At 36.5% G+C, this 15,351-nt stretch overlaps 5 protein-coding genes across 6 annotated transcripts in view; 4 read left to right on the forward strand and 1 right to left on the reverse strand.

The window, feature by feature from the left end:
* Positions 1-53: 53 nt before the first annotated feature.
* LOC116171839 (probable tRNA N6-adenosine threonylcarbamoyltransferase, mitochondrial) lies at positions 54-2,244 on the forward strand. Its single transcript, XM_031488845.1, has 7 exons — positions 54-555; positions 606-739; positions 789-1,045; positions 1,094-1,301; positions 1,346-1,494; positions 1,540-1,685; positions 2,032-2,244. Exons 1-7 carry the CDS (start codon positions 383-385, stop codon positions 2,216-2,218), a joined length of 1,254 nt encoding a protein of 417 aa, XP_031344705.1. The 5' UTR covers positions 54-382; the 3' UTR covers positions 2,219-2,244.
* LOC116171840 (GTP-binding protein 10 homolog) lies at positions 2,183-3,609 on the reverse strand. Its single transcript, XM_031488846.1, has 5 exons — positions 3,459-3,609; positions 2,975-3,411; positions 2,690-2,928; positions 2,516-2,639; positions 2,183-2,468 (listed from the first exon to the last, which is right to left on the reverse strand). The coding sequence occupies exons 1-5, from the start codon at positions 3,587-3,589 to the stop codon at positions 2,233-2,235; spliced, it is 1,167 nt and encodes a 388-aa protein (XP_031344706.1). The 5' UTR covers positions 3,590-3,609; the 3' UTR covers positions 2,183-2,232.
* Positions 3,610-4,090: 481 nt separating this feature from the next.
* LOC116170976 (decaprenyl-diphosphate synthase subunit 2-like) lies at positions 4,091-6,391 on the forward strand. Its single transcript, XM_031487573.1, has 2 exons — positions 4,091-4,892; positions 4,941-6,391. Exons 1-2 carry the CDS (start codon positions 4,591-4,593, stop codon positions 5,896-5,898), a joined length of 1,260 nt encoding a protein of 419 aa, XP_031343433.1. The 5' UTR covers positions 4,091-4,590; the 3' UTR covers positions 5,899-6,391.
* A 208-nt stretch (positions 6,392-6,599) lies between these two features.
* On the forward strand, positions 6,600-11,601 carry LOC116170977 (decaprenyl-diphosphate synthase subunit 2-like). The gene is made up of 3 exons (XM_031487574.1): positions 6,600-6,889; positions 10,215-10,465; positions 10,514-11,601. Exons 2-3 carry the CDS (start codon positions 10,221-10,223, stop codon positions 11,460-11,462), a joined length of 1,194 nt encoding a protein of 397 aa, XP_031343434.1. The 5' UTR covers positions 6,600-6,889; positions 10,215-10,220; the 3' UTR covers positions 11,463-11,601.
* Positions 11,602-14,701: 3,100 nt separating this feature from the next.
* The window catches only part of LOC116172205 (cell adhesion molecule 2-like), a 124,136-nt gene continuing 123,486 nt past the window's right edge, over positions 14,702-15,351 (forward strand). The window contains exon 1 of one of the 2 annotated variants that reach the window (XM_031489367.1): positions 14,702-14,795. In XM_031489367.1, coding sequence (XP_031345227.1) covers positions 14,736-14,795 — 60 coding nt within the window. In that variant the 5' untranslated portion in view covers positions 14,702-14,735. The remainder of the gene's footprint in view (positions 14,796-15,351) is intronic. The other variant, XM_031489364.1, reaches the window with a different exon arrangement.

Consider the following 15,351-nt stretch of genomic DNA (forward strand, 5'->3'; position numbering starts at 1 on the left):
AAATTTGCCTTTGTGTCATCGTCATCCGAATAAACAAATACCAAATTTGCACGCTAATGAGGGATTACAGCCTAAGCATTTTCTTTTTGTTATCTATTACTGCTGCACACGTTTGAGGCTAATCTAAATCCGCTTCATGCCGTTCGTTTAGTGTACAGCAGTGATCCAACAACACCTAAAATATTTTAGGTGTTGTTGAGTGATCACGAAATCTGTTCCACCCTCCGCTCTGTGCACTCCTGAAACAGAAAATTGAACGCACCTTGTTAAGATGACGGAGAGTAACCACAACACATCAGAGCATAACCTTACTTTTCTATTTATTCAAATTTATATTCTTTTATACATAAACAAATTCAATTTTAATTTATGAGCAAAGAGCATGACACAGTTACTAAAATTAATTTGTAACAATTCTAGAAGATATTCTAATATTAAACGCGGTGTAATACTTGGAATTGAAACTTCGTGCGATGACACTGGATGTGCCGTTGTGGATACAGAAGGAAACATTTTAGGCGAAGCCTTAAATTCACAACATTTAATTCATTTGAAGTATGAACATTTAATTCAGATAAGGGAGGCTTATTTCGGGTTTACTTTAGGCATGGCGGTATTATACCCCCTATTGCTCAAGATTTACACCGTAAAAACATAGAGAATGTTGTGGCTGATGCACTGAAAGAAGCCAATTTAAGTTGTAACGAAGTGGATGCTATAGCAACAACTGTTAAACCTGGTACTTAACGCCAAAAACTTACGTTTGTTAGTGATAATTACTTACTTAGGTCTACCACTGTCTTTAACAATTGGGACAAAATATGGGAAACATTTGTGCAGGACGTACAATAAACCATTTATTCCCATACATCACATGGAGGCGCATGCCTTAACAGCTCGTATGCACGACAGTACGATCGAATTTCCTTTCCTAGTATTATTAATAAGCGGCGGACATTGCCTGCTAGCCATAGCTCAGGATGTAGACAAATTTTTGTTGATGGGGCAAAGCTTCGATGATGCCCCAGGTGAAGTTTTTGACAAGGTTTTTAATGCTGTTACCGACAAATTGCATATATCATTTCATTTTTAGATGGCAAGGAGGCTGAAATTAAAAGATATTCTCGAATATTCCGAAATGTCCGGAGGGCAAGCGATAGAGTGTGCAGCATCGAAAGCAACAAATCCGTTGGAATTTAATTTCACACCTACACTTTTACGGTATAGGGATTGTAATTTTAGTTTTGCTGGGAATAAAAACCAATGTGTACGACATATTTTGGCGCAGGAGAGGAAACATGGTAGGTACGTCCGATTATTTTCATTCCGTAATTGTGTATGGTAGGGCTTTCACCAGACGCTATTATTCCGGGTGTAAATAATTTATGTGCCGGTTTACTGTTGGTTATGACTAGACACTTGTGCCATCGTGTTCAGAGAGGTATGGAGTATGCAGCTTTGAAACATTTGATACCTTCTGATCGTAGAACTTTGGTATAACTTAAATTAATGAAGTGAGATGCTAATGCGTGATTGTAGGTTGTGTCTGGAGGAGTTGCTTGTAATAATTTTGTAGCAGCAGGCTTACAAGTTTTGTGTGATGGAATGGAATACAAATTGGCACGGCCCCCACATAAGCTTTGTACAGACAATGGAGTGATGATTGCTTGGAATGGAATTGAAAGGTGATTTTGTGGTACAATTGTCTTATAACATTGAATAAGAATCTGGTTAGCTTGTAAGTGGCAGTCATATATGCCGATCTAATCCTATACCTACTGCTCTAAAGGAGTTGAGCAATCGTATTATTTTTACAGCTTTGAGGGCAAACAGGTATAAATGGTTATATATTACGTGTTTACTACTTAAAATTGTGTAACAGACTGGAAGTACATTGTACTGCTCTTAGTTTTGTAACGACTCTATTAAGCATAAACCTTTGGCTTTTCAAGCTGTCAAAATATAACAAAACTTCTCAATCCCTATAGTATCCATAAGTATAGTTGGAGAACACGATTTTTTAATTTTTAGATGGAGAGCAAACAAGGGAATAACAACAGATTTAGACTCAATCACAATTGAAAAGTCTAGTCCGTTGGGAGAAGATGTAAGAAAAGATGTCGAATTGGCCAATATAAAGCCAAAGTGGATTAAACTAACTGGATTAGTGAATCAAAACGAAAATGTTAAAAAAGATGTATTACAAAACAATGGTTGAAGTTTAAATACAAATTAGACAACTAGCGGTCCTCTTTCACCTAAATTGTGTCTTAGATTGGCTATAAATTCTGCTTTTTCCTCCAGTTCCTTCTTCTTTTTAATTTCATTATGAACATCTAGCAAATGTCTAATTTTGTTCTTAAGTAAATTAACATCATCCACACTTTCCTTAGCGGATATAGCCATAATATCATCAAATACAAAAGGAATTTCTGGCCTCATTTCTTCAGGGTAACTCTTCAATACATCTGCATACATGCACTTAAGACAAGGTCAACTATAAGACAATACTGACCTGATATATTTAAGATTTTGTCTCGTACATTATGGAAGTGTTGGTGATCCGTAACTGTGTCCATTTTATTTATGACCATTAATTTAGGTTTACTTAATAAGTCAGGATTATAAAGTTCTAATTCCTACAAATGTTTTGAATTGTACACACTCTAATATAGCAACAAATAGGTACCTTATTCAATAAGACGATGGTGTCCAAACAATTCCTATGGACATATTGGTACCCTAACCGAAATCCATTTATATCTGCCATAACAAGTAAAAGTTGTGTTCTTTCAACATGCCTTAAAAACTCATGACCCATTCCTCTATTCGCATGTGCACCTTCAATAAGACCAGGTAAATCGGCCACTGATATTTGTCGAAAGTCTGGGTATGAAATTATTCCAATGTTTGGTCGAATTGTCGTAACTAAAAATGAGTATAAGACTTTGGAACAATTTAAAGCATTACGTACAAGGGTAACTTGCAATTTTTGGCTTGGCATGGGAAATAGCTTTCAATAATGTACTTTTTCCAGCATTTGGAAATCCGACCAGACCGACATCGGCTATCAATTTTAAATCTAATTTGACGTTATAAGCTTGCCCTTTGATACCCAAAAACCCATTCTTAGGATGTCCACCTTTTCCTCCATTCGCTACAATGACTTCATCCCCTTCCTTATTTACTTCGCCTAGTTTTTTGCCTTCGTCAGTATAAATTGTTACACCCAGAGGAACTTCAAATTTTAAACTCTCTCCGGGAGGGCCCAGTATAAAATTATGCGTACTATGTGTGCCATTCTTTGCTATGAAACGCCTCGACTGATTGCATCTGCACAGATCTTCTAGTGTAATATGCTCTCGTCCCACAGCAACAACGCTTCCTCCCTGTCCACCAACACCCCCAAATCTAAGGAAGGTCATTGAGAATCCTGAACATTCCAAAACATAACATACTTGGGATAACCATTCCCACCCGCACCGCCTTTCACGTATATCCTTAAAGAATCTTTAAAACCATTTCGTAAGTAAAGCCTGAGTGGGTTTACTTTTGATTCGTATTTTAAACATCTCTCTAAAAACACCATTCCTTTTTATAAAACAGCATAACAACTGTGAAATTAGTAACCCAGCATTACTCCCTGACGCTGTGGTAGACACTTCACAGATATTTTATATACAGGGTGCTAGTTCACTTCGTTGTGGAAGTGTTTTGCAAAGCAATTATGAGTGCGGGAACAGTTATTTTGCAGATGAGCGCGAAGTTTGGCGGCGCGAGTGCGACGCATCTAGCGCGAATCAAGCAAATACTGTTCACGCACGTAACATGTATTCTATTTTTTGCACGGATTAGTTAAATCGAATTTATATAAATTCAAATTCTTTTCGCGAGATTTTTGCGACATTATAATTCTTTTGAAAAAATCTAGTCCTCTATGCCGATAAAGTAGAAATCTAGAAATTTAAGATGTCAATTTATTGTTCAAAACTTCTGGTTTAAGCTTATTTTTGCCCTTGTACTACAGGAAATGATGTAAAGTGTATTTATATTTTCTTTATTACTCTTCCATCATACTACTTATTAGTTTATGATCATCACTAAATAGATAATTTCGTTGAATTTTTAGGCACTAGTGCGCGAAAGTAGATAGTCAATTGTACAATTGATGTTCCCGACGTTCGTGCTTTATTGGGAAAACGCGATTTAAACCAAGGAGTGCAAAAAACGTTTTGAGCGTGAGTGCTTTGGTTCCATCATTAATAGCGCCCCTGTATAGAACTCCATAGCTGTATAAGAGTCACTGATCCTGAGCTGTTAACCTCAAAATTTTAAAATCTATCGATTCGCCCCTCGAAGCAAGAGTCAAATCATATTTCCATGCATTTTTCCTGTTATGTTATGACGTAATATTCGTGAATACAACAATGAAATCGTTCGTAGTTTTCCCCACATAACGCAATAATCCACCTCCAAAGGCACTGGAAGGAGGTTACACCAAATATTTAATGAAGGAAGATGTGGGTCAACTTTCTCTAAGTTTCATGTTTCTTATTTTAGTTTTGGGGGAAACCTCCTTTCCTTTAAGCAATGCATTTATCAAAACTTCCCCTGCAATTTATTCATAAAAGTTTGCTACCACTCGGAGGGGTGTGTGCAAATCGTAATCAATGTCAAACCCGCAAAATTAGCACTGGCAATGTGAATCTTGCAAAAGTAGCCCAATATCAAAAACCTGACTGGAATCGGGCCGTTACCGAGGCAGAGAAGATTGTCGGCTATCCAACTTCGTTTTTAAGCCTCAGGTGGCTGTTAAGTGACGAAATCGCAAATGTCGCATTGCATTTGAGGAAACTAGTAGGTTCGAATCATCCGCTACTTAAAACCGGCAAGTAAGACGATTGCAAACATTTAATTTTGCACTTCACACAATTTTTTAGGAGCTTATTATACAATGGCAAAAATAATATGCAAGCTTGGGGGTTGATTGTACTTCTTGTTTCGAAAGCCGCCGGCCATGCTCCTGACCTTCCCGATTTGGAGCAGGATAAAGCTGCAGGGGTCCTACATAGTCAGCGCGCTCTTGCGGAAGTGACAGAAATGATACGCACAAGCCATTTGGCTCACAAAGGGTTGGTAAACTTGCAAGGGGACGAAACGAAAGAAGATACAAGCGATATGATGTTTGGTAATAAAATAGCGCTTCTAATGGGAGACTATTTACTTGGTAATTGTTGCGCCGAATTGGGTGTCTTACGCAACCAAGAATTGGTAAGCCTGATGAGTTCTGCCGTTCGAGATTTGGCGGAGGCCGAATTTGTGGGACCGCGCGATAAGCAAAATAATCCGTTACCAGCGCGGCCTCTGCCGTACATTGAGTACAAGCCGTTGAATGATGTCGGTTTGGAGCCTTTACTTGTAAGCGAGGCTTTGGGTAACGCACAGGCTGAGTGGACGTTACGGCACGTTTTAAGTGCCGGTAGTTTGTTGGGCAAGTCTTGTCAGGGAACTTTGAAATTGGCCGGGCATTCCTATGAAGTTCAGGAACAGGGATACTTATTCGGTAAACATCTGGCATTAGCGTGGCAGGCGTGTTTGGATCGTGAGCCTTTCGCTCCTGGTAGCACGGAACCTTTTAGCCTTGTGTGCGCACCAGTTATGTTTCATTTACAGCATGATCCCAGTTTTTATGAGGAGATTGAGAAGGGTGAAATTGACGTTCATGATGTGGACTATGACAAAATTCGCAAAGAAGTTTTGAACGGTCCCGGTTTGGATCTTACACAGAAGTTGCAAAGGGAGCATTCACAAGCTGCACTAGATGTTTTAAATCAATTACCACCATCTGACGCCCGTACAGCGTTGGGGAACATTATTGCAGCAATACGTGATATTTAGACTCATTGCTCATATTAAGACTTTTATTTATTGTTTTTTATCTTTTGATTTGTTGCTTTGTTTATACTGCGCTGGTTTTGTCAGGAAACAATGCACTACCCCTTCAGATTTACATTGAAGAAACTTTTATTTTTTTCTGCTTTTCACTCTAGCAAATGAATAGCTTTTTTAATGCATTATTGCTTTATATTGAAAATTTCTTTTTATATATAAGATTTTAGCAATGTAGCTTTATTTAACAATTCTATACATAGATTATTAAGAGTGGTTGAGGGTTGTTGTTTTTACATTACAATGTTTATCTTTGTTATTTAATTTTTTCTTATAGGTATACGGTTTTCTATACGTTTTCTATCTGCGTTATACTAAATTACATGTACTATTCTGCATAGTATTGACTTGTTTGTATGATTGTACAAAACATTAAGAACCAACAACAATTGTTTTTTTGTACTTTTGTATTTTTTATGAAAATTAAATAATATTTTTTCAGGCTTTTCCAATTATTTGTGTATATAGTAAAAAATAAACCTGTGTGAATTTGCCACCCGCGTTCGCGGATAAATTACAACGAACAACATCCCTTCCACTTAAAAATCGCATTAAAAGAAAACTCTATGTGTTCGAGGGACATTAAATAAGTCAGTGACTGTATGTATTGTATAATATGTAGCCACTTGGAGTTCAATATCACGTTCCAGAAGAAGAGACACAGCCAAACGTACAGAACCTCAAAATCAAATATTTTTTGGTCTGGGCATAGAATTCTAGACTGTAATAGAATCTCATATTTCAATGCATAGAACCCCCTTAAATGAGAAATGGCGCATTAACACAAAATTGACTATATTGCCTTGCATGGTCATCGTCTGAATAAAGAAAGTACAAGCCCAGTCTAGAGACTTACAAGGTTACTATCTTAACCTTGTTGCATGCTAGTAATTGCCATCATGTGATATCGTGGGAACAATTAAGTCTTCATTTAGTTTTGGTAAGTATCTTTCCATTTTTTTTAGTAAATTAGTATCATACCCTTTATCAGAAGTTTTTTCGTTTTAGGTTAGATTGTTGGAATCAGTAGCAGTAGCTGTTGCACGATTTATCTTCTGCCATTTATTCATGCTCGTTGCATGGCTTGTGTTCTATGATGAAGTTGCTCTATGTTTAACAAATAGAATCATATTCTTTCTGCCGATGTGTTATGATTTTCAAAGCACTTATTCACGTTTTCCAACTGCTTGTATGCTTACTTAGTACTTTAGTAATAACAAATGTTAATGCATTTTATACTTATTTATTATACAGTAAGGTCCGAAAGTGTTGTCACTCCTTTGTTTTGTCCAGATCTTACATCATGCGACAGTTCCTTGTAGGAAACAACTAAGCAATATGAAATGATACCAGATAAATGAAGAGTTCAAGCAGGCTCTTTGAGAGGCATTCAGGAAATTACCTACACTGCCTATGCTTTGGAAAATTTCACACAGAATCTGGTGCCTTGACAATGATGGTGTCCTTAAACATGTTTTGGAATACTGGAACTTGGAAGTTTGTATCAAACGTTTGGCCCACATTAGCCATGTCAATTTCGAAATAAATACACATCATGACCAAAATTAAGAAGGGTGACCAGACTGTCGGACATAACTGTATGTGTTTTGCAAATTGTAATTCTAATTATACCTACTAAAAACTGTTGTCTAAAACAGATAGCAAAAAAAACAATGTGTTTGATGTTTAATGCAGTTGTGTATTAATAATAGTCTTAAGATCCCACATCAAGTCAACCTTCGCCCATCTGTTTACCAAGTGAAATACATTTTTTAGCAATCTTAATGTGTAGGCAAACACATTGCAGATGGGTTGCCTAAAAAATTAAGTCAAGACTACCCTTAATTAAAATTAATGTAATTAATATTTCAGTCTTGACTTAATTTTTTTAGGTAACCCATTTGCAATGTGTTTGTTTACATAATATTATGATTCACTTTAAAATTGTGACAAATGATTCTATGCATGTTTATCACACATTTAGCGAAAAACCACGCCTACAAGTTGATAATGTCAACATGGTTTTCAAAGAAGAAAGGTGCTTTTCAGGGAAGATGCATTTTTCATTGATTTAAGTTGCATGTTAAAATAGTTCATTAGGTACATGTTTTAGTCATTCTCACTTTCACCTCCTTTTTGTAGTAATAGTAGTCTTAACAAATGACCTACCAACTTCTCAGGCATCTGAGTTTATGTGGTTAGTTCCAATCACACCCACAATAGCTCTACATAGGACAGTCACATTAGACATATTTAAACTCAGAGTTGGTATCAAAGTTTAGTCCCTCTCTATCTTTATCCTCACTCCCTTAAGATTGTGAAGCATTCCTGGGCGCATCTTCCTTCTCCCCAAGAACTTGTGCTCTGATGTATTACTTATACACCTCACAATGGCACAGTGCACACCCTAAGGATCTACTTTAAGGTCCATTTTGTGCAAGTATCTTTTCATTTGACATTGTCCCGTTATTAGACCTGTCAATATAGGTATTGTCGTGTGCAATGGCATGCGGTCACTACGCCACCCACAAATCATTTATCCAGCTAGCTCAGAACAAATGAAAATTGAAACTTAGAATTTTATAATCTCTCCTCGGACACTTCCTGCATCTGCTATAAAGAAAGTCTCAATTTGAGAGGCTCGGTGGCTGCGATCAACTTTAGAAAATTACAAACAATTTATTACACGAATTTTCATGAACACCTGACATAAATCTTGGGTACAAATAGAAAAATATGAAAAACTATCTGGGCCGCACAATGGGTTCAAATAAACAATTAATTGAAAATGACAAAATTTATTCCGAATCACATGAAAGACAAAAAACAAAATCCCTTAAAGAAAGAAGACGTCGATTAATAAAATAACTTAAAAAAAATTCAAATCTGTTTGGACAACACAAACGCTGACAGCTTCGGAGCTTCACTTTGTTTTATAACATAAGATTGGAGGACAAACATAACTGGCTTGATGAATAAAATGTACCTACACATTTTCGGTAGTTATTCGGACGGTAGAAACTTAATAATAAGAGACCCTAAACAAAAGGCCCCGCCATACAACAACTGCTTGCTTTTTCAACTCTACGAAACCATTTCCGTAGACGGACGAAACACGTTCAACTTTTATACCACTTAGTTAACTTGCTTCTGCACAAATTTATTACAGAAATGACGAACGGAGTCTTCAATAAAACAGATAGGGCTGACTGCCCGAGATATAGCGTAAAAAAATGTATACGCTTTTCAACCGTTACGAAAACTAGCAGCAGCTGCGTCGTTCAGTCGTCTCTCGTATTTAAGGACACTTGCACCATCAAATAAACTTCCTCAAGAATTTTTAAATCAATCGCCAATCAACGCCTGAATGCACCAAACGTCTCCTCGTCTCCAATGAAACACGCAATTCTTCGAAATGCCTTATCTCTTAACGGTGCATTTTTGGAAAAAGATACGCTATTATATTCGTTATGATTGGCTGGCTGTCTGACTGAGATCTCGGCAATTACAATAGCTAGATACTTCAAATTGTCACTAAAAGCTTTTTGATGTAGTGTAGATGTGCAGGCTCTAGTCTATTTTGAGTTAGATTACTCGTGAGATCGATAATTTTAAACTTTGCTAATGAAATACTGATCTGCATTACCAAAAATGCGCTTTCATCACGCATATGCTGATTTACAACTTGTTTTTTAAAATTGCGAAAAATTTAAAATATTTAATCGGAAACACTACGTTAGCTAAGATACTCTACACAAACTTCACTCAAAACTAAAAAAAGACACTCCATGTGATTTTATCAGTAGATATAGTACCATAGAGGAATCTAATGGATGTCAATTACAGTGTAGCGAATTATACTTCTGTTTTAAATAGGTACGTGTGCTGCTTTGTTGTAAATAATTTGACTCTTGACTGATTCGATAGTACAAAATATATAGTCAGCTATAGACCTGAAACCATGTGCCACTCAGTTCTTGGAGAGCAATGTCGCTAGCGACTTCTTTAATTCAAATAGTACCTAAACCACTTTCATTATTACAAGTAGGTACCTATCAATAGTTATAGCTAAATAATGTGCACCATTTCTTTCATCATCATAATCACGTATTTGTTCGTTTAAGTATTACAATTCAATGGTAGTACTTTCTCTTAACCTTTTCTTAACATGGTGCTGCTTGATAACAATTTTGAAACTTTTTTAGTATGTGCGACAGTTTACATTGGCCGTTTTTCAATTTTAAGAGCAAAACTTTTCTGACTAGGTACCAATGGCCTTAAAGCATACACAAAGCCTTTTCCGGGCAAAGTTTCTGCGAAATATCCATCATCACTCCCCCGCCATAGTAGAAGCTAAAGCAAATCTGACACAGGCAGTTACCGAGGCAGAAAAGGTAGTGGGCTACCCTACCTCCTTCTTAAATCTACGCTGGTTGCTTACTGACGAACTAGCAAATGTCGCAAAGCATATTCGGAAGTTAATTAAAGTGAATCACCCTTTAATCGAGGAAGCGAGGTTTGAACTTATCAATTGGATTTCCTAGGTAACTGCCTTGAATTTCAGGAAAATATTTATGGGGAACAACAACGATATGCCTTCTTGGGGTCTTATCGTCTTATTAGTTTCGAATTCGTGTGGTATAAAGGAAAGCTTTTCCGAATATGATCGCGATACGAGCTCCGGAGTTTTATATAGTCAAAGGGCATTGGCGGAGGTAACTGAAATGATACGCATCAGTAACATTCTTCATAAGAATGTTGTAAATGTCGATAAGAAAATGTTAGATGAGTTGGCGGATCTGAACTTCGGTAACAAGTTGGCTATGCTTAGTGGAGATTATTTGCTAAGTAAAAGCTTTCGCGAACTTGCCCTGCTAAAAAATTCAGATTTAAACGAATTGATGTCATCTTCACTACGCGATTTGGCCGAAGCCGATTTTATTGGAATTGAAACCGAATTCGCGGCGCAATTACCGTGCAAACCAGTCAACGCGCCAACTGCCTTGAAAATCGTTGATCATTTTGGAACAGAACCCCACAAAGTACACGAGATTTTGGGAAATCCCATCGCGGAATGGACGCTAAGAACCACCTTAGGGGGCGCCACTTTGCTAGCAAAATCCTGTCGAGGTGCTTTGATCCTTGCTCGACATTCCGAACCCCTACAGAAGTTAGGTTTTTTGGTTGGAAAAAATATAGCACTTGCTTGCCAAGCGAAGATCGATCAAGAGCCATTTTTACCAGGACAGTCGGGTACATTTAGTTTAATCAGCGCACCTGTGATGGTGCATTTGAATCATTTTCCTAATTTTTATGAGAAATTGATGACCTCAAACATTGACTATGACAGTATTAGACAAGAAATACAAAGTGGTCCTGGTTTAGAAGGTGCGCAGGATTTACAACAACATTTTTCAAAGGAAGCGTTGCGTGTATTGAACGAGTTACCGAATTCTGATGCTCGAATAGCTTTAGAGAATATTGTTAAAACGTTACATAGTTCTGATTTGTAGTTCCTATTTAGCAATGTGAATATCTAGTCATTGTAAGTAGATGATTCATCTACATGCTAGGCATTCTTAGTTTCCAGATATTTTTGCTGTTATTGTTTTGTTTTTAAGAAAAGCAATAAAAAGAGTTAATATACACTAGCATTGGTTAAGGAATTTGATTCATGATACAGTTTTACCCCATCGAGCGAATGTAGGTAACCAATCTCTTCCCTTCTCTAGACATACTTAGTTTACACAAAAAAGAACCATAAAATTGATCCTTATAGGGAATGTCTCAAGATAACGACTCTACTACCTAACTAACTCTTAGAAACTCAGGAATTCTGGGAATCTCGGGGAAGTAAATTCAAGGTTTCATTTAAGTTTTAAAGAAGCATCCGTTTTTGGCTATGAAACCTACCAGACATGACAAACAAGCTGTAGAAAAATAGTGTTAAAAATCGATCCAACATTAACACAACTTACACAAAATTTGGTTAATCGCCAGAAGGTAATAAGACTTAAAAATGTAGCAGTTAAACAGAGATTAAATTTATTCATATAATTGCTGCTTAACGTATCGACCACCAAAAGCGTTTTCAAGGAAAAAAGGAAACGAAAAGATAATCTAACATACGCATTCTTTAAGGATGCACCAATAAGAATTCGCCATTCTATCGTAATTTTGATTGGAGAGTTCAAAATTGATCAATGAACTTTTAGTTGAATGAAGCACGTTTATGCTGTGTGCAATCGATAGATATGAATCACTTAGTAGGTAGTTGTAAGTTGACAAGGTCCTTAGGGGAAAACACGGAAAATCGCGAAAACTTTGAACTCCAATATATTTTAAATTTTAAATTGTGACCAAACGATCAATAAAACCTCCAGAGCGGTAAAAAATCAAAGAAAAAGAAATTTTTGATATCTTAAGAAACATATTTATGCACAGTAAAGCATCTGGGTGGAATTACTTAAATTTGTCAATATGTGTGTAAAATTTCTGGAATACGAGTAGGTACCTATAGGTATTATGTGTTAGGTGTTACCAATCTAAATGTGTAAGGGCTGCTACAGACGGCCGTGTTGTTCAAGGAAGTACACACATGTTGAGTTAGGATTGGTAGCAGTAGTGTAAGTGCACTAGTGTGCTTTAAACGAAAATGAACAAAATAATGCAGAAAATTCCCGCAGGAATTCGCGGGATAGTATTTTCTATAATTCTACAATCGGACATTAAAAAAAAGAAATAAGCAAAATTAAATTAATATAAGAAATAAACACACTGTAGCGGTTTTGAATGCACGTACATAAACATGTACAAAAACGTCAGTCTGTAGGGCCCTTATAAAGTTTATGCTATCTCTGCATAAAACAGTTCCTACTGAATAAGAACCTGATGACCAGCATTTCTCAGCCAGTTGGTGACACAGAAAGTAACTAAAAGTAACCAAAAAATTAATGGAAAAATAAAATTTGAACAACTTCCTTCCATTTTATTTTCTTGAAATTAAGCATGAAATTGACGTGTAATGTAACTGCAGACAAATGAATAGATTCAAACTTATTATTAAGTGATTGAATATGTTGACCAAAATCAAAATATAACCAATTCCTCTTTTTCTCTTACATCTTTCTTATTTACAAATTCGTTATGTTTATGACCAGTACTGGAAATTTAAATTCTATATCGTGCCCACGTTTGCTACTACCTTACTCCTATTTAAACTTCAATGAACAATAAAAAAACTTGGCAATTTCTTACACAAGAAATACTCATTTTATAGCTAACCAAAATTGAACACATTTACAGGAATATCCTCATTTAAACGTAGATTCTAAAAGAACCAAAATAATCAAAATTCGACACGTAAATGAATATGATACAAGTTCACTCGTTTCGGTCAATTTACTAATTCCTTAAAAATTGTCTGATTGCTTTCAATAAAAATTCAATGCAATTTCTTAAAGAGATGCGATCTTTAGTTTTTATATACATTTAAAAAAATCCACTTTATCTACTATATAAAATTCATGGTTTTCCTATGATACAAAACGGTACGGCCCTTCGCGCCTTAAAGCTGGAAGATATAGAAGCGAGAAATTGGATGTTCTGTGAAAATACCTACTGTTGGGCAGACCGACAGACCGAACCTATCGAGATTTTGTTTGACTCGGATTCCTAGTGCTTCAAAACGTGTATTTCCGTCAAAAAGTATAGAGGGTCATTTTTCACCCCAATGCAATACCTCCCTTAGGTACTAACGTGTGGGTGGTAGAAAATTTGGCCCATCCGTCACTCTTTTACCCTTACCCTTGCCGTAACGTTTCTGGACAGTAAGAGTGGACAATAATTTCTGTTCGCCCGTCCCTTACTGAATTATGCCCAACTTTTATTGGTGGTCACTGTCGACCTAAATTTTATATTGTAATAAAATGAAGTGCGACCGTTCCTCTAATGTTCCATTTCATTTATTATCTTTTTACAAGAAGGTGCCTTTCTCAAATTTTCTGAAAAACTTACTTTATATAATCAGTGAGGTACAGCCATGATTTCTACTGGTACGTACTGTTTCTGTTAAGCATGTATTTTTTGAAAACCTTGTATCTTGTAATGAGGGGCGTCCAATAACAAAAAATCTCGATCCAGTCGTCCTTCCATTGGTCCATTGCTTCTTATAATATTGCTGGTGAAATTGTTTGGAAAGGTTTCTTGTTGTAATTATTGGCGTACAATAAAAACTCGGCGTCCGTTTGCCCATGGCTTTTTTATCGAATGGCGGTTGACGTGGAAATTAATCATTTTCTTGGTGTATTTCCCGTTCGTCCGTCTCTCCATTAGACCACGACTTTTGGCCCATTTGTTACTGGAAGGTGACATTTTTCTTACAATTTTCTCAAAAGAGTTAAAGCGAACAAAGAAATTAAATTCAAAAGACCCGAAGATAAAACGAAAACGGACAGGCAAAAATTAGAACCGTCCAATAAAAATTAGTACTTACCTACGGGAAACGGGCGACTTCTCCCATTTGAAAAAATGGATGAAAAATCAAAATTGAGGGTCCTGATGAACATTTGTACCCGAAACGCTTAGTCAGCACACTTTTAGCCTGTAAACAAAATTTGACTTAATTATAGAGATAAAAGTGTGCGCGCTAAGTGCCTTTCCAAAGGAATTCGGTTAGATACTTCTCCAATGCCTTACGCTTTGTCGGTCTACTTCGCCATTTGTCGATTATTAGCAGTAACGCGCGCGATATCGAATAGTGAGGTGCAAGTGTATGGTCTCCTACAATGGTCATTGGTAAAAATGGTTCTTCTTCACTTGGAGAGATCAAAATGATAGGGCTTGGGGTGAGTTATTACTTTCCTTAATTAGTTGCGTAGTTTTGGCTCATGATACCGAAAAGTTGGGATGTTAGTCATCGTTCCAAACGGTATTTTGGCCACAAATGTCGTGGCGTAGAAGTCCAAAGAAAGTAATTTTGGATCTTTTGATTAAACTAAGTACACGTAGTGAGTATAGCGAAGGTCTATACTTTCTTCGAATATCTTTAAGGATGCTTAAATTGAATTAAAAAATGTATTATTACCTACAACTACAACATGTGCAAAGATAACGCGCCGCGTCATCAACACCTGGTTGCATTTTGAAGACAATTATCAAATGACCGCGCGTTTATCTAAAGAAACAAATTTAAATTGAATCATTTTTGTACATAAATTAATGCTCTTATCATGGAGTGGTACTGCACAGTTCAAAAGTTTTCAGAGCTGCAAAATTGAATTGCGCATTCGTTACAATTTTGGAATTAACTCGCAATTGCACTTACAAAATATTCTGTTCATACGTTGAAAGTAGGTAATTGCAGCAAAAGACACTCATTTTATTCGACTTTGTAAAACGGCA

Source organism: Photinus pyralis, unplaced genomic scaffold (assembly GCF_008802855.1).
Source record: "Photinus pyralis isolate 1611_PpyrPB1 unplaced genomic scaffold, Ppyr1.3 Ppyr1.4_LG5, whole genome shotgun sequence".
NCBI lineage: Eukaryota > Metazoa > Arthropoda > Insecta > Coleoptera > Lampyridae > Photinus > Photinus pyralis.